Consider the following 25,530-nt stretch of genomic DNA (forward strand, 5'->3'; position numbering starts at 1 on the left):
TCCAGCCCTGACAACCACATAATTTATGGAAACCGAGCCTTATGCTATATCCGATGTAAGAAATATCTGTAAGTACCATTTTTTTTTTCCTTTTTATTTAATACTTTATCCACACTATATTATACATTATTATATACTATTCTGGTGTACAGTGTTTGGGTTATGTGGGTTATCTTTGGGTTGGTGGTATCATATTACTCAGTACTGAACTTTGCTGCTACTTACCTCACGTCTTTTTGCACTAATATTTCAAGTACATCTCTGGTTGTGGTTACTGTTTGTATTAGGGGTGGGATAAAAACCAATACTGCAATTCATCGTTGTCCATCGTGCAATATGAGAATCAATACACTGGTGCCAAAAATCTATATTTTAATTAATAAAACTAGTACAGTGATCGATTTATTAGATAGTTATGGCACTCTAGATTTCCCTGCTCCCCGCGTCACTACTTCAAGGCTGCTCGAGGTAGCACTCAACACACGAATGAGGGAAACTTAAACATAAGTTAACTGGCCAAAGAGGTTTTTAACTGCAGACAGCAGTTTGGGGAAAATAACAGATGCCCCAGCCATGTTTAAGTCCAAAGTCTGGACCCATAGTTGCTCTATAGTTCTTTAATTTATTTATTATTTATTTATTTTACAGACTGAAAAACTGCTTCTGCAGAATGCTGTTTTCTAACAGTTTTGACTTGCAGTGAATAAAGAGCGAAAACCTGCACTTAGCCTTTTTACGGGCATTTTGTATTCCTAGTTGGACCGATTATTGTGTTGTATCATTATAGGATTGTCTAGCAATATGTTGCCTATGGCAGAATTACTGTATGGTGATATAATCAGTATCGTGATGTACCCTGTGGTTCCCACCCCTAGTTTGTATACTGCTTGCGTTGTAATTGTGAGTCTAATTGCTCTTTTATTGGTTCTATTTTTATTCTATTAACTTTTGGTTCTTACAGAAAAGCGGTTAATGATGGAAAACGTGCTACGCTGATAAAACCACGCTGGACAAAGGTACTAATCTCTTTTATGATCCGGTTACATTAATGTAGGACATGTAACACGGAGAAATTTGTGCGACATGTATTACAGACGTTAAGGATGAGTCAAACAGCAGTGTCAGTACTAATGCGGAGAGGAGGTAAATTCAGTATGGTTAAGTTCAGATTCAGTACAACGTTTCACACCCCAATATCAGGTACACAGGTATCAAACAGACACAGGTGTCATGTCATTGAATTTAATTGATTTTTTTTGTTGCATTGGATCGTTTCCTTTATGACAGCTTTTTGTTTCTGTAATTTCTATATTTTGCCATAAGTTAACTTTGTGAGTGCTAATTCAGTCTTCTTTGAGACTGATATATACACTACTGTTCAAAAGTGATGAATTAGCTGATGTTTTTCTTCTTTTCTTCAATATTACTAGTTTTTAACCGAGATAAAAACTGACCTGTGACGATTTCCTGCATGTCTTCCCCGTCTCTCCCCTTTCTCATCTGTCCTGTCCATTAAAGGCGGAAAAGCCCCCCAAAAAATCTTTAAAAAACAAAATTCACCTTTTTAATAAAAGAAGAAAAAAACAAACAAAAAAAAAAGTTTTGTCCCCAAAAGAAGAATTAAATGATTCAAACTTCCCCACAGTTAAGAATACTGTCTAAATCTTGCCTCCACTCATCCATACAAAACGTAAGATAAACAGATATTATGATGAATAATTGCTGTCTTTTTCATGTAGGCCTACATTAGTGTGCACTATAAATATCAGAGCAGACTATGTTGGCAAATAACATTAAAGGAATTGGACTGGACATCGCTAACAGAATAAGGACATGTTTTATTTATGTAGCAGATTCATATTGAGCAGTATGTCTGAAGTCACAATGGGAACTGTACTGCCTGCTGCTGCTGCTGCTGCTGCTGCTGTACTTCATGTCAATTATTTTGAGTTAGACATTTAATGACTGTTTCTGTTTGCAGGGTCACTACCGCTACTGTGAGGCTTTGTTCTCCTTGGGAGAGTTCAGAAAGGCAATTGAAGCCAACATTTCAGCCCAGAGTCTTTGTAGAGACAACCACGAGGGGATCAAAGACCTGGAACAGCAACAGCAGAAATTCTTCACTGAAATGCCCGAACCCAAAGGTATTTTCACTGCACTCATGTCATGCTAACAGCAGCACTCTAAATCCCATTATCTGAAACAACTAGTGCAGGGAAGAGCGAGAGTTTCCTATAGATTTAAAACACATTTGTAACTGGTTTAAAAGTTTTGCAGCCTTACGCATCTACACATGTAGTACAAAACATACATTACATTGTGCTTACTAGGCAGATTTACACTGATGTCAGTAAGCAGCCTCTATACTGAAGGAAGTCCACATCTTCTCATTTTGATACAGCTCAAAAATCAAAGGTGGAAAAAAGTAAAGAAAAGCAGGAATATTAATAAACAACTATACTTCTTGCAGTTTTTTCTTGTAGGTTTGTTTTTCCATATGAAGTTGGAGTGTGTCTTTTTAGAACCTTATTTTTTGCTTGTCATGGAGGACAAAAATAACTAGTTGATATTTAATCTGGGTGAAATCATCCATTCAACTTTTGCTGTCGCTCATAAATGAAAACTGTGTTTCTGTGCTTTGATTTCAGTTGTATACCCTAAGAAAAACCACATTAAAAGGTATGTGTGCTACCTTACACGTTATACAAACTTGATTAATAAATGCTGATAAACGTCTTGATGATTTTGTTTTTGGTTTTTTACAGATCGGAGAGTGCTAACAGAGCACGTGCAGTGGAGCCACAAATTTTTGTGAAAACTACTAAAAAGATTGATCACTCTCAACAGAATAAAGTTAGTAAACCTTTTTGTTCATGTTGAATTAGCAGACGGTGTCAGCATCAGTTTATTTTTTTAAGAGTTTTGTCTAGATCTGAAATGTCTAATCGTTAAGTTGATCGAAAGACTTAACTATTTTGATAATTGATCAATCGGTTAAGCCATTTTTTAAGCCAAGTGTCAAACGTAACTTATCTCCAGCCCCTCAATTTTGAGGATTGAGGATTTTCTTTCTTGTGTGATAGTAAAAATAAATAAGGAAATCGAAAGAAAAAAAATAATTGGATTTTAAAATGACAAATTGATATTGTGAAATGGCAATTTGAAAATGAAAAGTGAAGTTTAAAATCCTGCTTAAATCTTAAATATAACGCCTCAAATTGTCATTAAAAAGGAAAAGTGTGTGTGTGTGTGTGTGTGTGTGTGTGTGTGTGTGAGAAATGAATTACTAAGATATAAAGTTGTTTTTCTTCATTTAAGCATTTACATTTAAGTTTTTCTATTTTCTATTTCAGGATTTTAAATTTCACTTTTCACAATATCAATTTGTCATTTCAACATCAAATTTTCTTTTAAACATTTATACTGTAGTACTAAAATATAGATGTAATTTGTTCACTCTTTTCTCTTTTATTTATCTTTTTTAAATTTTAATTGCGGGTAAATTATCCTGCATACCAAACCAAATAAATCAAGAACATGATCTTGAATGAACGGATCATAAAAACAATCATTAGTTTCACCCATTAGTTTTATCAGTGTGAAACACTAGCTTTAGAATATAATTCACATGTAAAAGGCACATGAGTGCGTTCAATGATTTTTATCCACTGTGTTTGTGTGGCTTTACCTGAAGTATTTTTCTTGCAAGCCAATCAGAGCAGACTGGGCTTTACAGGAGGGGGGCTGAAAGAGACAGGAGCTAAAATTAAGCGTTTCAGACAGAGGGTGAATACAGGTATATTCAGACAGACAGTATGAGGAAAAAGGAGGTGTTTTTTGGAGTTTAAAGCATGTAACCATGTTGTAGTAGAAACCCAAAATACAAGTGTGAACCTGTAAATGAGCATAATATGTCTTGACAGGTCTCCGACGTTAAATTGGAAAAGCAACAAGGTGAGTTTGTTTCAATGCCTTCTGACACACCTGACACTTTATCTGGCCCAGGTTCAGATCCTGGTAGCAGTATCTCTTGTTTGTTCAACGCATACAAGCTGAATATAACGTGTACTAGGGCGTACACAGTATGTTGCCCATATCCTTAACTACACATTGATTGATTTTAAAGGTGCTCTGTGGAGTTTTGTTGTCTTGTGTTTTTTATACTCCCCCAAAAAATGGACTAATGTTCATGACACTTAATGACTTCATGCCTAATATTTTCTCTCTCCAGTGAAAAATGAAAGGACTGCACAGTCAGATGGCACTACTAAAAACTCTAAACCATCAAAAAGGTTAGTGGACTATTAATGCTTTTATAAAAGATGCCACTGCTTAAAACATCTGCTTATATAAGGAATATAACCACCTATAACTCTGCTTTCATGACAAACACACATTTGTTTGCCTCATGAATAACGGCAATTCACCGCTTACTTAAAGTGTCATTCCCCCTGTTGCCTGCGCACGCTTGTTATAAGCGCATTATAGCAGTTGCTGATAAAAAAGTGCAATAGTGTTTATAGATTATATGTAATAATACGAAGGGTAAAGCCTTTGAGTTGGATAGGCAAGGAAACCCATAAATTAGTTTTATTCCCCCCAGCCAGCTAAAGCAAAGAAAGCTTGGACGACTTAAAACTGTTTTTCACTTAAAACAAAGACACTCTTGTAGCCTTTATTACTTGTATTTTCCATACATCTGACTATATAAGAGCTGTGTCTGCATTTATTCAGTGCAGACTTGTTTTTGTTTCTGCTGTGGGTCTGACCAACACGTGTGTTGAAATAAATCAGCTTTTAATAAGAATCAACATTGTGGCCTTTTCTATAGATTTCATCTCATCCAAAATCAAAGAATCTCCCTTTCGGACTATATAGCTGATTAACAATTCTGTGCTTCCAGTGATCTTTCTTCAAAGAATGGGAAAGGAGAGTCCAGCACCCCATCAAAGAAGAAATCTAAGAAAAGTAATCGGTCTGAAGATGAGGTAAGGCTCTGCATGTAATTTTAGGTTGGGAGCTTGGCTTCATTCAACATGTTGCAACTGTCTTTAGTCATGGGTGTGGTGTTTAATATTGTAAAGCTTTTCCAGCACATTGTATCAAAGAAACTTCTGTAGAGATGATCATATCAGTCTCTCTGACACTTGCTGGATGGCGATGTACTGTTAAAAGATTGTATTAAATAGTATCTCAACTTTTTCAATCATTAAATGAAATAACTGACTGCCTCTGTGCTTTGTTTCATCTATTCAGAACCAGAAACTGGATGACAGTAAAGCGGATGTGTGTGAAGAGTTGAGATCGTTGGTGCGGGACGGACACACTGCTCTGGCCGACCTCCGCAGCCACAATGCAGAGCAGGCCTTCAGGAAGGCACTGGCTATACTAGCAACCAGCTCACCCAAGGTAATCCTATCACTGATGTGCAAACCAGCGCTAAAGTTGTAGCACTTCACACTGTCAACATTGTGCGAGTAGATTCAGAGAATTGTCACGTTTTTGATTGTTGTAGTAGTCACTAGGGGTGTAACGGTACACAGGAGTCACGGTTCAGTTCATACCTCAGTTTAGTAGTCACGGCTCAGTTCAAGTTTGGTAAAGTGGGAGAATAAAAGAAGCATAAGAAATGCAGACAACGTATAACCATGTTAATCAATCAGACTTTATTTGTATAGCACTATTCATACATATAACATGTAACACAAAGTGCTTTACAGAATCTACACAAAGCGATGCGTGGCTTTGTAATTAATAAAACACTCAATAACCGCATTCACTACAAATAAAAAAAAAACCGCAGCTGAGAAAACGCTTTCATAATACTCATCAATTAACTGCTTTATTTCCAGCTGGAAACCTTTTTTTGCAATTCGTCCCCTCTTTCTACACCATCAACTATCAAATACAAAAAGAATGCCTCAAATTTTGTAAAAGGCCTGTGAATTTATTATACTGTGGCATGTTCCTGTTCTCTTCAAACACACATCTTCTCAAATGATCTGCTGCAGTTTAAGAACCATATCAAAGCTACTAGATTTGCCGTGAGCTGTAAAAGACATTCATTTTCCTTTTGCTTTCTCAGGAACTTGGACTTTCTACGCTGGATGTACTTTTGTTGCCGTATGGCCGCGCTACAGCCCTAACAGAAATCGGCCAGCCTGAGGTAACTCATAGATAAATGTAGGCTTGTTAGCCCTGAATGGCAACAGCTATCTAGTTAGACCACTTCATGATGTCCATGTCTTAGCCTCTACCAAGATAGAAGATAAGAGTCCCACCGGGGGGGGGATTCGGTTGTTGCAGCAGCACAAAGACAGAACAAATACAGATAAATGGGGAAGTAAAAGAGAGAAATAATAAGAGGTACATAAAACTAAAATAATAATTGAATAAAAAAAAAAAAATTAAAACATAAAGGCACATATGGAAAAAAATAACCAGGTAGGGGGACAATAGTGTGATTAATAGCAGCAGAGTCGCCAAACTAATATATTATATGACCATTTTTCCCCAGTATTTTCTTTCTTCCTGATGTAGCGACATTCTGCTTTGATTAATTACTGTGAGGCGAACATTAAGAATAGTATGTTCATTTCCTGTGATGCTTTGTTAAACACAGGAACTTAGAGAAGCACAAACACTTCTGGAGAAGATCAAATCATTTGAGGAGAGGACGTTTCAGTGTCTGGTTTACTACGCCATCGGGAGGGTGCATCTCAAAGAGAACAGGTACAATGGCTTCTAGTTTTTACCCGTTTTTGTGTCATTGATTCACACCTTTTGCTCTTTCAAACATAATGCTCTTCTGCTTCGGACAGGTTTGCAGTTGCTCTGCGGCAGTTTTCAGATTCACTGCAAATGGTCAAGAATCAAATAATCCCGGGTAAACTCACCTGGCCTTTAACGAAAGAGATTGTCAAAGAAACACAGCCGGACTATTTCAAGGTATGTTGTCATTTTGGTTTGTGTTTATATCCGTTTTTAAAGATTATTTAGTTGCATGTTAGTGTTTGAACATAGAAAATATAAATATTTACATCACCTCCGCTAATCAACTGAATGAATCACCTTTTTTTTTTAACACTGATTGATTTAACAGAAAAGACTTAAATGTAAAAACCAAATTTAGCTAAATGGCAAATGTAGTATTCACCCAATTTACTGTTCAAAGTTCAGCTTTATTGTCTTCTAACAATACAGGATTGCAGTTGTAGCCCCCTTCATTTTAACCATCATATATTCAGTTATTTAAATAGGATAAATTAGATTAGATAATAAAATTAAAACATTAAAATACAACACAGTATATAAAATTAGGGATGCACCGAATCCAAATTTTTGGGGTTCGGCCGAATACCGAATCCACTGTTTAAGATTCTGCCGAAACCGTATCCTTAACTCCCATCCTCAGTCCATTAACACAGTAAACACATTAATGAAGTAATGAAGCTGGTAATGGTCGTCTGGTTAACACGTTTTTAGCTGTGACTGTCCTTCCTTTGCCGTACCTGAAGTTGCTGCATTTTGGCTGCTGTCTGTAGATTCCTTCATGCACAACTCGTATTCTTTCGGATGTTTCATACGCAAATGTTGTAACAGCGGTGATGTTGTGTATAGTTTAGGGTCCTTGCCACCTAGAGACAAATCGGCATTGCAAATTGAACATGTAGCTGGACTTGAATCACCTTCTTTTGACTGAAAGTACTGCCAAACTACACTTTTTCTGCTCACCAGTTCCATTTTCACTTTCTTACAGCCTACTGCATTGAGGTACTACGTAAACACATTCCCGTAATCAACGGCGCCGCCATTACGTCGACCAGCATAGTGCAAGCGTAGGGTTCAGTGGAAAAAAATTCTACTGTTCGACAGAAACCGAACCCCGTCAAAAAGCCCAACATTCAGCCGAATCTGAACCCGAATCCTTTATATTATTTGTGTGTGTGTGTATATTAATGTGTAGAATACACAAATACATACAATAGAATACACTAATTTTGATTGCATACTTATCTTGTATTTTCTCTTTTAGGACATTTTGGAGCAGGCTATAGAGTTTTGCAGATTTCCTCCTAATCCTGACGCCATTTGTCGACTTGAGAAATGCCTCGGCCATTTAAAAGCTGAAATCTACTTTACTGACCCAGATTTTAAGGTAAGTGGCAGCCGTGAAACCCAGCTAGGTTAGTTAGTTTTGGAATTCAACTATTAACGTATCGTAATAACGAATGTGCCTCTTTTTTATAAAGGGCTTTATTCAAATATGCTGCTGTCGGAGCTGCATTGTTGAATACCACATCGCCTGTTGGAAGGCCCTCAAGTCATCCTCTTTCTGTGAAAAGAATGAAAAGGTACATTTTCCTTCCTTCTCACCCCAAAAAGAATGCAATTTCAACAGTCACAGTTTAATATATGAAAAATGTGCAGGCTATTGTGATTGGTTAATACTAAGGCGGGAGGCAGCTGTGGATTTAGACTTTGGCGCCTCCTCGTTGGTGCACAGGCTGGTCCTAGCCTCTTGGCACTCGATCCATCCAATGGTAGAGGACAACACCCTGAAAAAAGATTTACCGCTCTCCCTTCCCCCACGGGTATTGTTCACTCATCTACGAGGGTGTTGTCTGTTTACTTAAGAGGAATTCAAACTGGTTCAAACCAGTCTGACTGCCTCCTCACCCTCAAGTGTCAGCGCTCTGTCACTATGTGTATGTGTCATTTTGCCAGGAACAGCCATTCTTTTAAGATGACTGTTCTCTATTGTACTTGTAAATATTCCTAACAAATCCCTCGCAAACAACGGCAGGCAAAAACATTGTTTTTTTTATGCACTGGTCAATTTTGAGATTTTGGGCTATTTGTCTTGCATAACATGTCTTCTTTTGGACTTGGTGAAAAAATAGTCCAAAATGCACATTTAGGTCTTTATTTTACTACACTTTGTCTATTTGCGTCTGTAGATTTCTCCTAAATTCAACAAAAGTTGGCGTTCTAAATCAACATGCTCCGCGATCGCTGTCTGCACCCTGTCGTTACATACACCGTTAGAAAGCTAGCTCTCTCCTGTGCAATGTTATTGGATCCAAACATGGTCATTTGATTCTTATAAGCAACCAATCGTGAAAGTACAATGGGGGATTTAACTCTAAATGTGCAATCTCATTGGCTGATGCCAATTTCTGACGCGATTCATCACGTGACATGCTCTGACATTTCCACGGGAGTTCAAAATGTCGAAAAAGTGCGTCGAAAATCATCTTGGAAGACGAAAACCGTTGTCATTAGCAAGAAGACACAAGGGGATTACAAACTAAGACAGCAGATGATGAAATGCCTTCACGTAGTGCATTGATGCGTAAACAGGAGTGTTCAGACAGCGGAGGTAATCGGAGCGCCACACAGCAGTGGCTGATAGTTCATGTAGCACGTTTGAATAAACTGATCGGTGGTTAATTTGTCCTAATTGCGCAGGGATAGGGCTTAAAGTTAGCATCGATCCACAGAGTCATGGGTTCTGTAGCAGTTTACTACTAGAGTGCAGTCTTTGGAAAGAAGAAGTGTACAGGCAAAGTGTCTACACATCTATGCGTCTTCAAGATGTATCGCAGAATGATGTAGCGTTTGATGTGAATGTGCGAATGGTGCTGTTACCACGCGAGTTAGGCTTGGGATATGCAGCTCTCTGAAAAATCAGCAAAGTGTTGGATTCCTGGCCTTCATGTTAAAACGTATCGGAGACACTAAAGGAGAGTAACGGGTTTGGAAACGCTCTCGCTCTCAAAGCAGTTCACATAAATTCATAGCCTACATGTCATATATTAAATATATAAGTGTCACATATATACCACACTGTACTGATCACGATACAACACACTATATTACAAAACAATTACATTACACAACAGTTACAGTTTTTGTATAATTACTATACAATACTAAACAAATGTTGGGATCCTAAAGTGGTTGTGAGTCCCTCAGGCTGTGGCAGGCAGATACATATTTAGCTGTCAGTGGAGCTGCTGTCCCCTCTCCTAGGAGAACTTCCAGCTTCTTTTCTGGTGTTAACATTTGGAAGTTTTATTTTTTTTTGCTATTTTTCCAAGGTGTAAATCTCTTAGTGAACATACTTTTTCACTGACCCAGTTGGTGGTCACTGAGCCTGTATTTAGTCAGGATCCGTCTCTTCTTCATATCTCTGACAGTGTGCAGATACTCTTGTCAAATAACAATTTAGTCTACTTTGTTTGCTTTCTCCAATGTTCTAAATATTGATCTTTTGAATGATTCATCATTTGTTTTGTAGTGTTATGAACCAGTGCTGATGGGAGCCTGGTTAGTTAGCTTCAACATTAGCTGACTGAGGGGACTGTTTTTAGGATTTGGCACTTGTATTTTTAGTGCTTCGAAATGGAATGTGTCTTTTTGTCACACATTTAGATGTGTCCAAAATGTTACCGCTTGTTTCTGTATGTTTAGCAGTAATGGGGAAACGTCCCATCTCTTGTCTTACATCTAGCCTCTGTCTCTCTCTCTCTCTGTAACATTTGTGGCATTATGAATTACTAGTGCAGTGCCCATTGAAAATGTCCCTGTTTGGAATGGGCCGATTGCTTGGCCTGTGGTACTGCCTCTTGTAGAATTCATCAAAACCGAATTGTACCCCAAAATTACTTACAGAAGGACCCCAAACCACTTTATATGCAACTTCCCTGTATACCCTACTACTGACTTACTGATTTACCTGACAGAACGTTGCAGATTCAGAATGTAATCTCAAAATATCACAATGACAATGTGGAGTAATCGGACATTAGCGTCATGGACTCATGGCAGTGTGCTACCAACCTGGCCCGTATATCTGCGTTAAACAACCATGTGTGGGTGTGGGTGGGTGGTTGGGTGTGTGTGGGTGTGGTGTCCGAAAACAGTCTTTGAGGGGAAAAGTAAGCTTGAGGCAATGATATGGGGCAATATCTGGAAATGAGATGAAGACTTTAACAAATGCGGAGTACAATGAGTTCAGACTAATGCAGCTTTATTCACACAACAAACAAACTTTCATGAAAGGGAGAACAGTTGACATGCACCAAATGTATATGCCAAGGTTTCTCGACGAACAATCAGAATAACTCCTCCTTTTATACTTTTTGGGGCTTCACACGTTCCAGTCTATCTATTTCAGTGGAACAGTTACTTTCAAACTACTCCTTTTATGGCCTATGCTTCTAATAGATTCACACATTCCAGGCTCCAATGTCCTGTGTGTGTGTGAAGGTTGTCCTCAAATTAACCTTCTTGTGTAGTGCACTACATACAAGATATGAAATGCATTTGAAACCCTGAATGCTGAAATATCCAACCTATCAGGCAGCAGCAAGTATGGCCATCTCCACCTTCAATGAAGGTTCCTCTGCCATGCTTTCTGTTATGGAGCAGATGTATGCCTTTTATAATCTCAGAAAATAATAAAAGTATTTTTTTCTTTTTTCCTTTAATCTTGGACAACCTGAATTTATTTCTTGGAATATTAACCCCCTCCCCTGGCTCCGTAAATCTTTTTCTTTACCTACAACTGCCCTAATACGTCGCCGTAGTTTGCCCCTGCTGCTTCCAGTCTAATTTATTGTTATTGTGTTGCAGGATTTCCTGCAAGAGCCGTGTTTGACTCCAGACTGTGTCGGCCAAATCTGTTGTATCAAGATCTTTGGTCCGACGGGGCTGGTGAAGTGTAAGGTAAGATGATTCACTGCAGGTGAAGTGAAGCTTTTTAGGGTCACTGCTCATGAATCACAGGATCAGTGGTTGACCTAAGTCCTTTCTCTCCTCAGTTTGAAGCTGCCATTCCAAAACCACAGAATCCAAAGAAGCCCAAAGTGAATCAGAAATGTACAAGGTGAGTTAAGTACAGTTCATGCTGGTGACTGAGTGTAGCTTCAGGGGTTAGTGGGCCATCACAGCAAGTCATCCTGATTGGTACTGTTAGAAATAACACTGAAAGAAAAACAGGTTGCTTATTTGTAGGGCTGAAACGATTCCTCGAATAACTCGAATAATTCGATTACAAAAAATCCTCGAAGCAAAATTCTTTGCCTCAGAGCTTCGTTAAATCAGTGTAATTAAGGTTGTACGGCTCACTGTGTTTCCGCATGGAGGATAATTACACGCACAACAGGTTGGCGCTTCTGTGGACACAAGACGTTTATATTCTGTCTATGCACAAGACTGATGGCCCAGATTACAAGTGAACGAAGACGAAAATAGCGAGGGTCTAAGAGAAGAGACAGGCGAGAGAAAATGACAGAAAGTTTGAGATCATTTAAAGCTGCAACATGCTACTACATCATCTTTGTAGAAAACATCCAGTCTACTCATCCATTCCACGGAGCGAACCCGACACAAGGTAATAAACGTCTGCTGCTCTCGTCCACCGCGCTGTTTTACACAACCAGCCTACAGCATGCTACTCTGCAAATAGCCATGTTTTACCAACAAGCTAAAACGAAAGCTGTCGGTTTGTAGTCTGTTTATTAGTTTGCTACTAGTCTTTGGAAACTTAGCTGCTGCCGGAGACAAACCGGCTCCTCCCCCCAGCATGGCCACTTAATATGCACGTGAATGACGTCATCATGCCGGTGATGTCTGCATTCTTTATTCTTTCTCCTCACTGTGTTTTAGCCTTCGGAAAATGTGTCCCCCAGAACAGTGTAGTTGAATGGACCTGCTGTAAGCTTTGTACCGTCACATTTACCCTCTGGTTAGTAAACCGCTCTTTTGCATATCCAGTGCAAAGAGCCAGAGGCAAGAAGGGGAAGGGGGTGAAAAATATTAACATTTGGGCCACCAGAAATGTACTTGGAATTTGGCAATAAAAAATGTATATATACAAAAGACAGGTTTCCTTTTTTTTAGTACACAGCAATAATAAATATTTACTATTGCTGTTTACTAAGTATTTCTTATCCGATTACTCGATTAATCGGTGGAATAATCGGTAGAATACTCGATTACTAAAATAATCGATAGCTGCAGCCCTACTTATTTGGCAAGACATCTATTGATTCTGATTGAAGTATTATTGTTATCAGTGTTACAATTCTGTAAAAACGGGTTTGACATTCAAATGAGGTGCTGCTAGAATTTAATTCACAGACAGTGATGTGTAAATTTGGTTCAGTTCTTGGAGACTCACTTTAAAGGGTAATATACTAATAGACAAGTACTTGGTTTCAAAATAACTACCTTTTGTCTATTATGATTTATTTTCAGTCTGAAGAAGTTAAAATCAAAGGAAGAGCACAGACTCAAGAGAAAGCAGCATAAGCAGTCATTTCAAGAAAAGCAGGCGATCAATGATGAGATTCTGCAGCAGAAAGAAGACTCCGCAACCGAGAGTCAACAGAAAGGTACTGCTTCAAATATCCTCATGTCTGAAATTTTTCTGTGACTGAACTTCTTCTAATTGTGGACTCCAGTCTTGTTAAGTCTGTAATTTTTCATCAGGGGATTTGATTTAATACATTTTTATATTCACAATAGATTGTGATGATATTTCACATTACTCCATATTGCACGATCCAGAGATTTGGTGGCTAGCCTTTGTTCTTAACTTTGATTGTTGGAAGAGTTTTGTAAGATTTTTTTGAACTGATAAACATAACTTGGCCCTTACTACCAGTTTTTCTGATGTCCACGATAGAGCCTGACCACTACATCTTAACTTACTAACCAGATTTGGACACTGTCAGGCAGCGGTTAGCTTATTAGAGCCGCAGGTTTACTTTGTATTAGCAAAACAAATGATCAGTCACCTTTTCGTTTTCACTGTGTTGTCAGCCTGGTTGCTGTACAGGGATAGAGTTCTTCTGCAGATCAGCCAGAACATGGAGCTGCTCAGAGAGGAGAAGGGCCTCCACGTGTCGGCCCTGACCAGCAGTCTGAAACCCTGGCTGGAGCTGGACTCGTCGAGGGGGAACCAAGTAGCTGCGAGGATATTGAACTGGCAGCTGGAGCCGCTGGAGAATCTAGGTCAGGCCGTTGAGCTGCTACTGGAGAGGAAGAACCGGGTTTGGGCTCGTGTACTTATTCAACTACTCAGTACCTGTCAGGATATAAATCCTAAACTCAACAACTGGGCGTGCCAGCTCAACAATGCAGGTCAGCATTTATCAGTACTCTTAAATATGTGAGTCCTCTAGAGTTCAAGTTCAAATTTGTACAACTTAAACGATGTGTGACACGAAACATGGAAGTTAAATGGATGAAGAGTTATTTTACCAAAAGTACACTTGAATGTTTACCTGGGTAGTGACGCACACATTGAAAAGTTTGGAACCAGCTGTTGATGTTTTTTTTCTTTCCTTCAATAACTACTTTAACAGATAAAAAACGTATAACTTAGACACCTATTTCTATTGTGAAGTTTGAAGAAGAGCTTTGCTAAAGCAACATGTTGCCTGTTTACTCCAGCTTGTTATAGGCTGCATTTATTGTGCACTTGACACTGAAACAGGAAGCTGTTCCCATTTAAATCTGCACACATTTTGATACTAAGCTTCCCGTTTCTTTTACCTATGACTGCTGATTTCTTCTCTTCTTATTCAACTGTTGCTCAGAGGGATCTTTGTCTCTTCCTGTCCTTTCAGTTGTCAGTCTGGTTGAACCATTGTACAGTGTTTTGTTCTGTATAAAACAAAAGAACATATATTTGTAAAAAGGACTTTCTGCAACCTGAAAGCATCAAAGACCATTCAAACATATAGAGTAGTTCTCTCAGACTGGACCCAATCAAAATGTTGTGGCAGGAGATTCCAAACTTTTCAGTGGTAGTGTATGTTTGCACAAAGAAGTTGTGTAAAAAACATCAGTGCCATTTTGTGAAGTGTGACCAACTACTTTCTGCAGGTCTGAATGCGGCCAAATCCTTCATTGAGCGCTACGCAGGACACTTGGAGCAGCTGGATCTGGCTTTTCTGCTCAACTTTGGCCCATTGCAGGACGTGATTATAGAGAAGCTCGGTACTAGGCCGGAGCTTTTTTCAAGCATTGGCTTGACTGTGACTGAATACCTAAAACAGGCCCCCCCACGTGACATGAGACTCTTTATCTGGACTCTGGAGGAGCATAGGGACGGGTATCTCTCCTGCCACCCTATACTGGATGAGTATTTTGATATGATGGGTATGTATATTTAACTTGACTTAACATTTGATTTGAAGGCATCTTCATTTGTTGCTCATCACTCTAATTCTTTTATTTTCAGATGGACATTGTTCGGTCTTAAAAAAGTCTGATGAAAATCAAAATGTAAGTCTTTAGAAACTTAATAACATTTTGTTCTTTAACTCTGGAATTAAGTTAGTTGCCTCATAAACTAAACCTTAAAGGACTAGGTCTACATTTTTGGGAAATGCACTTAGTTTTCCTTCTTTCCGAGAGTTAGATGGGACAATCGATGCCAGTGTCAGGTCTGTACGGAGACCGCCAGTTAGTGTGGCTTAGCATAAAGACTGGTAACAAGCCAACATCTGCTATGTTGCATTGTTGCCACCTTTTGGACTAGTTACTGTGTCATCAAGAAGTCAAACAGAACAGGACAAAGTGTTAACAGCAACCACAGTGCATATGAAGGGAGAAAACAAAGCTGATTTAACCCGCAATGCTATTTCATTTTGGTTTTTGAATGTTGTTCATTGTAGTTTTTATTTAGTGTTTGTGTTTTTGAAATCTGTCGCTTTTATTTAAATAAACAAAATTATTTTCATTGTTAGTTTTAGTCTTATTTTTCGTTAACTACAATAACCCTGATATACAACAACAAAATGTAAAAAATTGCATTATTATATTGTTGAAGTTGTTAAATTACAGCAATACAATTCAGTACACTTTATGAACAAATATTACTGGGACCACCGCAACAAAAATGTAACATTTAATATCTAGGAATTTAAAATATATTATATCCCATAATTCCTTTGAAGTGATTTATTTTGAATGTGCCTGATCCTTCTTGGTAATAATACATGAATAAAACTGAAAGAAACTTGAGTAAGATGTCAATGAATTTGTTTTAATTTCAGAATTCTCCTATCAAGAGTCGAGGTCGGAAAAAGAAACAGAAAGAGCCAAGGGTGAGAAAAAAAATGTGATGTCTAGTTGTTGCTTGTGAAGAGAATATGTCTTATGTCTTTTTTATGTCTTTGTAGCGTCCCTCTGAAGTTTGTCCTCTCAAATTCCTGATGAAAAGAGCAACTCCGAGAGATGAATGGGACCAAGACTTTTTTGAAGATGACTCTTTGTAAGTTCTCATCCTCCCGATTGGGCACACTGATTGTTATTGTATACATACTACAATAACTGTTTTATATAATAACGTTGAGATTTGCTGTCAACAGATCATTCCTTCACCCTAGTGATCCGTTCAGTGTACCGAGTCACCTTCGAGAGCAAGTGGCCGAATTTGAGAACCAGTACAACGGCACCAGACACAGAAGTCACTATAAAAACATTTTGGACAACAACCCTGACCCAACAAAAGAGAGTTTGTATGAGTAAGTGCAAGCTGCAATTAAGAGTAAATCTACTTGGTTAAACTCCACCCCTGTATATAGTAGTCTTCATGCATATTGTCCTTTTTGATTTTAATATTTGGATGTCTCTCTGCAGCTACTTTGCTCAGATCTTGGAGGAGCACGGCCCGCTGGTTGCTGAGGACCCTCTGCTGGTTGGGGAACTAGGGAATTTCCCTTCAGTGGCTCAGCTAAAGATGAAGGAAGCGGGCGGCTTCGAGCCCTTCCTCCTGGAGTCCCTTCGCTTTATAAAGATGGGGAGGTGTATCGGCCTGGCGAAGCATGCCGTTACGCTGCAGCAGGCTGGACACGGGGCCAGCCTGGATGACCTGGATGAAATCCACTCAGACTCTCCCTCTCCTGATTTTGAAGCGGGTCAAGAATCTGCTCTCATGGGCTATCTGGACGCTTTTTCATCTGCAGAGACTGCTGTCTATCCCATCCTCCCAAGTCCTTATGTATTTGGCTCCCAGTCTCCTCTGCTTGGTCAGTCAGCTAGCGGAGTTACTCTGACTAGGAATGATCCATTTTCCCATTGGTCTAATGGTGACAGTCAACAGCAAACCTCTTTCTTTTTACCTAATGGCTACGAGGAGCTAGATCTACTTACCAGTGAGTTGAATAACGGATTTTTGGAAACCTCTTCAGTGACAACTGAGGAAAGCTTTTTAAAGAAACATGCAGCAGTACAGGTTAATACCAAACATTTCACCGCCTTTTTAAATAAACTAGATGGAATATGTAAATACATTTTCCATCTAGTTTGAACTTGTTTGAACTTAACACCTAATTCAGTGTACTGAATTAGGTGTTAAGTTCAAAATGCTTTTTTGTTTTGTTCTCTCAGACGTGTCAGGAGACCATGAGGAGTGTAGCGGTGAATACAGAGATTCATGAGCGTTTCGAGAGCTGCCAGGTGAGTGGCTATAGCTTCATGGATTACCTGTAACCAGACAGGTAGAGCCAGACCAATAGTGGATGTTTTGAGGCTAATATTTATTTAAATATTGGCTGGCCTGGTTTTATCGGCTCTGTGTTTAAGTTGTTTTTAACTTTATCTGAGTTTTGCTGTTGACCCTTTTTGGCCTGGTTTGTTATTCCAGGGTGACCTCAACAAAAAGCAAAAGGGCAACAAGAATTTGGAGCAGCAGATCAAGAAAATGGAGAAAGGCTGTGACAAAGTCAATCTGAGACATGAAGAAGACATCGCTCTCCTTGAGGCAGAAGTTCAGAATATCACTGCCAATATACAAGTAGGTCCATAAGCAGTTATAATTATACTGAATAGTCTTCATAAGATAAGCCTTTATTGACCCCCAGAGGGGGAGCAGCAGCACAAAGACAGACACACAGAGTAGAAGTAGTAGACAGAAGTAGGGATGTCCAGATCCGATCACGTGATCGGAAATCGGGCCCGATCACGTGGTTTCAGACTCGATCGGAATCGGACGTTACCTCCCGATCAGGACTCGGATATATATGTATATATATTCTCATTATTTTTTAACACATCTATAGTTATGCAGTGGCACAGAGTTAGACCCTTTTGACTCCACACAGAAACAGCAACGCGTGCGGCATGACATCACTTTGTTGCAGAGACGCTATTGGTTAAATGCCGGCAAAGTAGAACACGGAAGCAGCTTGAAGCGGAAAGCGCGAGTATGTCTGCGGTCTGGAGGTATTATAAAGTTAAATTATTATAGAAGTATTGCATCGGGACTCGGTATCGGTAGATACTCAAAATCAAATGACTCGGACTCGAGGGCAAAAAAACCTGATCGGGACATCCCTAGACAGAAGTACAAATAAATATAAAGTTTTAAGCTTTTGGCTCAAAACTCTGCTTAAAAACCAAAACGTAGCAATATAAATGTAGCCTATATGGAAGTTTGAATCATTTAATTCTTATTCTTTTGGAGCCAAAACTACTTAAAATTAGAGCTGGGGGTAAACGATTATTAAACGATTAATCGGGCGATTATTTTATCGATTAGTCGACTAATCTAACGACTAATTGGACGATTAATATAACGATTATTTTTCTGTTGCTCGATTAATAAAAACCATAATGTATCTCAAATAAATACCAAAAAATTCTTAATAATATATTTTATTAAACAATTTTGCACAGCAAAAAATCTTCTGCTTTACACAAAATAAAATAATTATTTTACTGTTATACAAAATGAAAGGCCAGCCTGTTTACTCTTTTACAGTACCAACATAACTCTCTTGTTCAAAAAAATCAAGTTGTAGTGCAAAAAAGAAAAACACTGTGCAGTGCACAGTACAGACATTCCTTGGATTGTTTAACACAACATAACAGTCCCAACATAAAACCTGATGCATAATCAAACTGACTCTCTTAACTGCTATTCTGTAGGTTTACATGCTAATGCAGCTGTGCACTTTGGTGGTGCTAGGCTAACCAACGCATCTTAGCTCTCTGTGCAGTTTGTTCGTGCTAGGTTAGTAGCTAACGTTCACGTTAGCTAACGTTAGCTACTATAGATAGCTGTGTTCTGCAGCTGTAAGCTAGCTACCATTCAAGCCAACATTAGATGATAACTAACGTTAGCTAACCACAGCTGCCTAGGCGCCAGTAGCTAGCTAACGTTAACGTTAGCTACTAAACTAGCACGAACAAACTGCACGGAGAGCTAAGATAGTTAGCTAGCACCACCTAAGTGCGCAGGCTACACAACACACTACACAAACATGAAATTAATTTAGCTAACGTTAGTACTTGGGACTATATTTTAAGTATTCCCATACCCTCGATGATTAAGGGCGAGCTGTTTTTTTAGGACTTCTTCTTTTCATGGGGCTTTTCGCAGGGCTTTGTTGGGAATTCTGTGAGGAGGTTGCTGTTTCCTGCAATGTTTTGGTCTCCCACATGTGTGTGTGGCGAAGCGTCGACGCAAAAATACGACGTCGACGTAATTTTGACGTCGACGTCATCGACGCGTCGCTGCAGGCCTACTTAAAATGTAAATAATACATTTGGTGTCTGAATGAAACCGTTTGTATCTCTGTTAACATAGTTATTATTGAAGAAAAGAAGAGAAACTGCTGATTCTACGCTTTTGAAAAGTGTTTGAAAAAAGTGATGAGCTGAATCTGATAGTGTTTGTTATTGATTGTTTTCTGTTGTCCAGGTGACCAATAAGGAGCTGACACTGTTCCAGCAGAAGCTGGAAGAGGAGGTGAAGAAGGACCAGAAGGAGAAGAAAGCCAACCAGGAAGGACTGAAGTCCCTGAAGTTGGAGATAGAAGAGCTGGTGGAGCAACACGGCAGGTGAGACTGAGGCCGATGAGGGTGGAAAGTAACTAAGTACATTTACTCCTGATGGTTTATAATCTTAGCTAGTCACATTAAACAAATTATTCTGTTTTGTCTTTTTACATGCACAGTCTTACCCGAAGCATCCGAGAGAAGAAAACCAGCTTTGACGCAAAGTTGAGTGATTTCCTTGAGCTGGGGTAAGTGAACAAAGAGTTGATAATGAAGCATGAATTGAAAGCCTCCCAGACTTTGTTGTTCACTTCTTTTCTAATTGTTTCCTTTCAGCAATCAGTCAGCAGCTGAGAAGATGAGTCTGGAGGATGAGATCAAGCGCTGCAAGGTCTCGTTTACCTCGGCGACCAGGAGATCTCACACAGCTCAGGTAGGGCTTTAATCCGTAACACCAATCAGAGACCTTTCATTTAGAGTTAGTTCTTTTTCTTCTTGTTCTTGTGTGAAGCCCTGACCCTTTACAGTTACAGAAAGATTGTTGCAGGCAAAAATCCTTGATTATGCGGCACGTTTTCTTAAAAAATGCGATGGAATATGCGGGATATTTATGCAGTTTTATGCGATGAAATTGCGGGAACTTTCAAAAACTGCGGTTTCATCATGGCTTCATCGCGGGGTTTGCAGCTTTTCGATGATGTTCACGTTGCGTAATTACGTCACTTCATAATGTTCCCATGGCAACAGGGGAAAATGGCTGCTCTTGTGTGAAGTAAAATTTTTTTGCAACGAAAATGCAGGGATTATAAAATCATGAAGTCATCAATAAAGTCCTTAACTGAAATGCATCAGTGTTTTATACTTTATACTGTGAATATAATCCAGTTCATCTTATTTTGAAAAGCGGACGTAGTCACACCTGTATCCTTTACCATAAAGGTCAGAATATGTGTGCACTTCAACTTTAGCAGCAGCTAGTTTGACCACAGAGATGCCAGAGACCGGGTTTCGGTACCCAACCATAGCCCTAACTGCCATTACTATAGGAGTGAACACAACATGTCAAGCTTCCAGTCACAGTGAAAAACACAGCTTACTCTTTACAGGTTGTTGGAACTATTACTGCCTTTCAAGTTCAGTAAATGTCTTAACCCTCATTGTTTTTGCTTCTCCAGGTGTCTGTAGTGGAGAGCAGTCGGGATCAGGGTTTGTACGGCCTCTACAGAGAGCTGGCCACTGGCAAAGCTCTGCTGACCAAACTGGACGAAGCAGCACACAGGTTAAAAAGAGTGAAATCCCAGCTTTCAATCAGAATAGACCAGTTTGTATTAGATTTATTTATTGTGTGACGTACGTTTATCTTTTCCAGATACCCATCTCCAGAGCTGGAAATAACTAGAAATGGCTGGAGAGTTAATGTCCAAGAAGTTGAAAAGAAAATCGCCGCTGCTGAGGTACATGAATCCATCTCATACAGCAACACAAGTAGATCATCACACACTGAGACTTCTGATAATGTCATATTGTACTTGAGTATAATTTTGACGTACTTGTACTTGAGCATTTTCCTTTTCTGCGGCTTTATAATTCTGCTCCACTACATCTTAGTTAAAAACCACAAGTGTAGCAACAACAGGCTTCATCAGCGTCACTTTACAACCTACATCATGAGTGTGCGTGTGCACGCTTGTCCAGATGTTTAATAAGACTTGATATGCTCCACAGGCACAGTACCAGGAGCAGCTGGATCAAGTGAAGAATGGTAGAAGAGTCAGCGAGTTGTCTCCAGTCAACGTCCACAACCAGTCAGAGCCTCCAGCTGCACCAGTAAGACATTTCACCAGACCAGTGTAACCAGTACAACACGTTACGGTTTATTACCCCTCTCGAGGATGTGCTGCTTTTCTCCGTTCTATATCATTGTAAATAAACTTAAAATACTTTTTTCATTAGAGGTTATACAAAATAAGCAATTTGAAGACATTATTTTGGACTTTTTGTACAAGTGTTCTATTCAGTGGATAAAAAGATTCAAAGTTTAATAAGTTATAAAATAAAACAATTCCCATCTACTGCCACAACTACTACTGCTACTTCAGTTACTACTCCCGCTATGGTATTTACTTACAAAAATGTCATTTATTGTACTGAAATACAAGTTTTACAAATTAATAATTTCTAACACTTTGGGTCATATTCATGTATATTATTAGGGCTGAAACGATTCCTCGAATAATTTGATTACAAAAAATCCTCGATGCAAAATGATTTGCCTCGAAGCTTCGTTAAATCAATGTTACCAACGTTGTACTGCTGACGGACGGTGTTTCCACACGGATCATTATTATTGTCGCACACCAGACGCTGCTCAGTCTGCTGGCAACACATGCCAGAGCGTAAATAGTGAGGGGCTAAGAGAAGAGACAGGCTGGAGAAAACGACAGAAAGTGTCCAAAGTTTGGAATCAGTTCAAACGTAATTAAAACGAGAACTCTGGACAGTGTGTCTACTGAAAAACCGAACTAGCTTACCACAATAATAGCACGACGTCAGTGCTTCAGCATCTCAACAGAAAACATTTCTCATCCATTCCACGAAGCGGACCCGACAAAAGTAAATCACAGTTGTATGGACGATGAAACTACACCAAACACAACAACTAGCAAAAACAAAGACAAGAAAATACGTAGCAGTGACCACGATTTGATCTAAAGAGCCGACTTGTTGACCATCGCTTCGGAGAAACAGCTGGTTGTTGCGCACCACTCTCTCTCTTCACGGAGAAACAGCTGATCAACGATCTACTAGCATAAGTGTAACAGAGCTCAATCTATTTTAATTTATATATTTGATTACAATGCAATTATAATTAATATTTACATATATCTACATATAGGCCTATATACAGATCAGTCTCAGGATGAAACTTGTAGTTCTGAAAGTTAAGTTGCACAACTTAAGGTCATGTTTATTTGTTTAATGTGTGCCTTAGTGTGAAGTTGATGTCATTTCAGAAAATGTTTTCTTTAAACATTGTACAATGTAATATAGCACTTAAATGCACTTCATATGTTTAGTTTTTTGAGAGATGATATTGTAAGCAATGTAGGCAACATAAATGTAGCTTTTTCCGAAAATGTAACCAAACTATTGTTTATTATTGCTCTTCAATAAAACAAAATTATTTCTTATCCGATTAATCGGTAGAATACTCGATCACTAAAATAATCGATAGCTGCAGCCCTATATATTATTGACAGAAAATCATATACATTATAAAATCAAATTATAAAGTCCGATAATAAGCATTAATAGAGGAACTGTTGCATTTTACAGAAAGCCGTTGTGTTGTTGGGAGGAAATAAACAGACACCTTAAGAAAAAAGTAAGTCATGTTGAGGAAAAAGTCAAAAAGTCATGTTATAGTATGTTGAGATATTTTTTTTTAAAATAACAGTTTAGTGTGTCAAAAGTCATACGAAGTCAAAAAAATAACAAAATAAAAGTAATAGTATGTCCAAAAAGTAAAGTCATAGTATTTTGAAAAATGTTATGTCGAAAAGAATCATAACATAGTAAGTATATATAGTAAAGAAAAAAGTCATAGTATGTCAAAAAAGGTACTACTACTATAACTACCAAACGGGCACATAATTACTTTATCTCTAATAGTAGAATATGTCTATCAGAAACTATACAGTTGCAAAATCAATAATTTATAATAGAAAGGACTAATTAAATGTAAACTCTCCCTCCTGTGTTGATGTTGCAGCCGTCTGTGGCAGCCAAAGAGTTTGCTCCTCCACCTTCAGCCTCCCGCAGAGCTTCACCGATCATCCACCCGTCTGCAGCTGAAGCTCCGGCCTCTCTGCCTCAGCACAAACCTCCGACCAGGCCGCTGGAGTCTCCACACAGCACTGTGTTCGACAAAGCCATAGAGCGCCTGACCACCATTTTTCCTGAGAAAACGAGGTAACGCTGGACCACTGATACCAAGTTATACACACTTCAGACTGGCTAGACTTTCTACTAAAAGAGAAATTGCTTTTTTGTTCATTTTATTCCACATCATGCATTTTTTTTTATTACATAATTTTGATGTCCCATTATAAAATACTGAAACTGAGGTGATTTTGGAAACATTTTTCACAAGCAAAAGGTGGAAACACGACAACTGTGATAATTTAGACTGAAAATGTCAACTTGTAGGCATTAAAATGAATTTATTGTGCGTTTGTGTTCAGGTCCGACTTGATGAGGTATGTTCAGGAGTTGCGTTCATCCAGCGGAGGCAGTCTGAACAGCATGGCATTACAGGATATGGTGGGCGGAGTGACCCAGCTGATCCTGGACCATCAGGTAGGTTTTTAAAGGTCTAAACGTATGGACCTGGTCGGGGTCAGAGGCTCCCCGTTCAGGTCTCTGTTACGGCGACCTGAGAAGACCTGGCCCAGTCATTTTTCATCTGAAAACGCATCACATGGATGTTTCTCTTTCTTTACTCTCAGGAGAAGCTTAATGCTGCCAAATCGAACATGAGACGTGAGAGTTCAGCCAATGCTGCCAAATCAAACATGAGACTCGAGAGTTCAGCCAAGTATGTCACCCCGCCTTATGTGGCGCAGGTCTGGCAGCCACTTGGACCCCCCCAGAGAGCCACACACTCCAACGCAGTAAGTCCAAAAATCTATTGGTATGAACTGCACTGACTTTAGCACAAGGGTTTGACCTGAAGCAACACAGATGTTTGATGTAGAAGAAAGAAAAATGTTAACTTTGCTATCAGTGTTTATTATCCTGCCGTTTGGTCTTCTGTAGGCTGTTTGCTGTGTCACAGAGCCCAGGGCAAGTTAAAAGCATGACCTTGGATTAGGGTTGGAACTGTTTTCTCACTCAATTGACAAATCATTTCATTTATAACACATCAAAAATAGAGAAACGCATTCCCATTTCACATTACAATTTACCAGTTTCCTTAGGACCAGCAGAATCCCTGCAGTAACACATCTCGTGTGTGTGTGTGTGTGTGTGTGTGTGTGTGTGTGTGTGTGTGGTCCAAAAACCGGGGAATACAGTATACTTGTGGGGTCTGCACAGCCTTGTGGGGTTTTAGGGTTAGAATTAAGTTATGGTAAGGGTTAAGGTTAGTTGTGATGGTTAGGGTAAGGGGCTAGGGAATGCATTATGTCAATGAAAAGTCCCCACAAAGATAGTGAAACAAGTGTGTGTGTGTGTGTCTCTGATTGCAGCTGAATGTCGAGGATCCTTGCATCATCTGTCACGAGGACATGAGTCCAGATGACATCTGTGTGCTCGTGTGCAGACACAGCTTCCATGACGAGGTGAGCGAAGATACTCTCTTGGTGCTGCTTCATGTAACTTAAGCTGTGAGGCGTAAAATGTGTTTTATAAGTTAAAATGAAATGCCACAACAAAAGGGTATTTTGGTAAGTTGTGAGATAAATCTCACACACAAGTCCTGCTGATGAATCTTTCTTCACTTGAGTCCAGGGATTTAAAAACAAATCTCGTTTTCTCAGCACAGAATCAAAGGTCATTCAAAAGGTTTTATATGTTAAAGAAATATTTAAAAAGCATTGGTATAAATTTAGTTAATTTATCATATAACAGACGCAGAGTAAAATGTAAGCATTTAATGAATTTCCCTCAAAAAGAAGTATTAAAACGTTAAGTCATCTTAAAATGTAAATTATAGCAAAAACTAAA

The 25,530-nt window shown here is 39.0% G+C and overlaps 1 protein-coding gene and 1 long non-coding RNA gene across 5 annotated transcripts in view; one reads left to right on the top strand and one right to left on the bottom strand.

Moving 5' to 3' along the window:
• ttc3 (tetratricopeptide repeat domain 3) overlaps nt 1–25,530 on the top strand; it is a 35,777-nt gene that overhangs the window by 9,668 nt on the left and 579 nt on the right. Inside the window, exons 10-46 of one of the 4 annotated variants that reach the window (XM_031308049.2) lie at nt 6–68; nt 962–1,016; nt 1,982–2,144; nt 2,649–2,679; nt 2,766–2,853; nt 3,924–3,954; nt 4,232–4,292; nt 4,904–4,988; nt 5,257–5,409; nt 6,086–6,166; nt 6,623–6,732; nt 6,822–6,948; nt 8,036–8,158; nt 8,253–8,354; nt 11,641–11,733; nt 11,829–11,893; nt 13,267–13,403; nt 13,834–14,154; nt 14,902–15,177; nt 15,260–15,303; nt 16,077–16,127; nt 16,203–16,294; nt 16,392–16,547; nt 16,663–17,257; nt 17,413–17,481; nt 17,669–17,818; nt 19,727–19,866; nt 19,983–20,051; nt 20,140–20,236; nt 20,979–21,082; nt 21,173–21,257; nt 21,529–21,630; nt 23,576–23,775; nt 24,048–24,162; nt 24,312–24,362; nt 24,402–24,476; nt 25,053–25,145. In XM_031308049.2, coding sequence (XP_031163909.1) covers nt 6–68; nt 962–1,016; nt 1,982–2,144; nt 2,649–2,679; nt 2,766–2,853; nt 3,924–3,954; nt 4,232–4,292; nt 4,904–4,988; nt 5,257–5,409; nt 6,086–6,166; nt 6,623–6,732; nt 6,822–6,948; nt 8,036–8,158; nt 8,253–8,354; nt 11,641–11,733; nt 11,829–11,893; nt 13,267–13,403; nt 13,834–14,154; nt 14,902–15,177; nt 15,260–15,303; nt 16,077–16,127; nt 16,203–16,294; nt 16,392–16,547; nt 16,663–17,257; nt 17,413–17,481; nt 17,669–17,818; nt 19,727–19,866; nt 19,983–20,051; nt 20,140–20,236; nt 20,979–21,082; nt 21,173–21,257; nt 21,529–21,630; nt 23,576–23,775; nt 24,048–24,162; nt 24,312–24,362; nt 24,402–24,476; nt 25,053–25,145 — 4,453 coding nt within the window. Of the gene's footprint in view, nt 1–5; nt 69–961; nt 1,017–1,981; nt 2,145–2,646; nt 2,680–2,765; nt 2,854–3,923; nt 3,955–4,231; nt 4,293–4,903; nt 4,989–5,256; nt 5,410–6,085; nt 6,167–6,622; nt 6,733–6,821; nt 6,949–8,035; nt 8,159–8,252; nt 8,355–11,640; nt 11,734–11,828; nt 11,894–13,266; nt 13,404–13,833; nt 14,155–14,901; nt 15,178–15,259; nt 15,304–16,076; nt 16,128–16,202; nt 16,295–16,391; nt 16,548–16,662; nt 17,258–17,412; nt 17,482–17,668; nt 17,819–19,726; nt 19,867–19,982; nt 20,052–20,139; nt 20,237–20,978; nt 21,083–21,172; nt 21,258–21,528; nt 21,631–23,575; nt 23,776–24,047; nt 24,163–24,311; nt 24,477–25,052; nt 25,146–25,530 lie in introns of all 4 variants that reach the window. The other 3 variants (XM_031308045.2, XM_031308046.2, XM_031308048.2) reach the window with 3 other exon arrangements.
• On the bottom strand, nt 21,126–21,484 carry LOC118496553. The gene is made up of 2 exons (XR_004899136.1): nt 21,420–21,484; nt 21,126–21,371 (listed from the first exon to the last, which is right to left on the bottom strand). It is a non-coding gene; the product is annotated as an uncharacterized LOC118496553 (long non-coding RNA).

The sequence above is a fragment of the Sander lucioperca genome, chromosome 13 (genome assembly GCF_008315115.2).
Source record: "Sander lucioperca isolate FBNREF2018 chromosome 13, SLUC_FBN_1.2, whole genome shotgun sequence".
NCBI classification, from domain to species: domain Eukaryota; kingdom Metazoa; phylum Chordata; class Actinopteri; order Perciformes; family Percidae; genus Sander; species Sander lucioperca.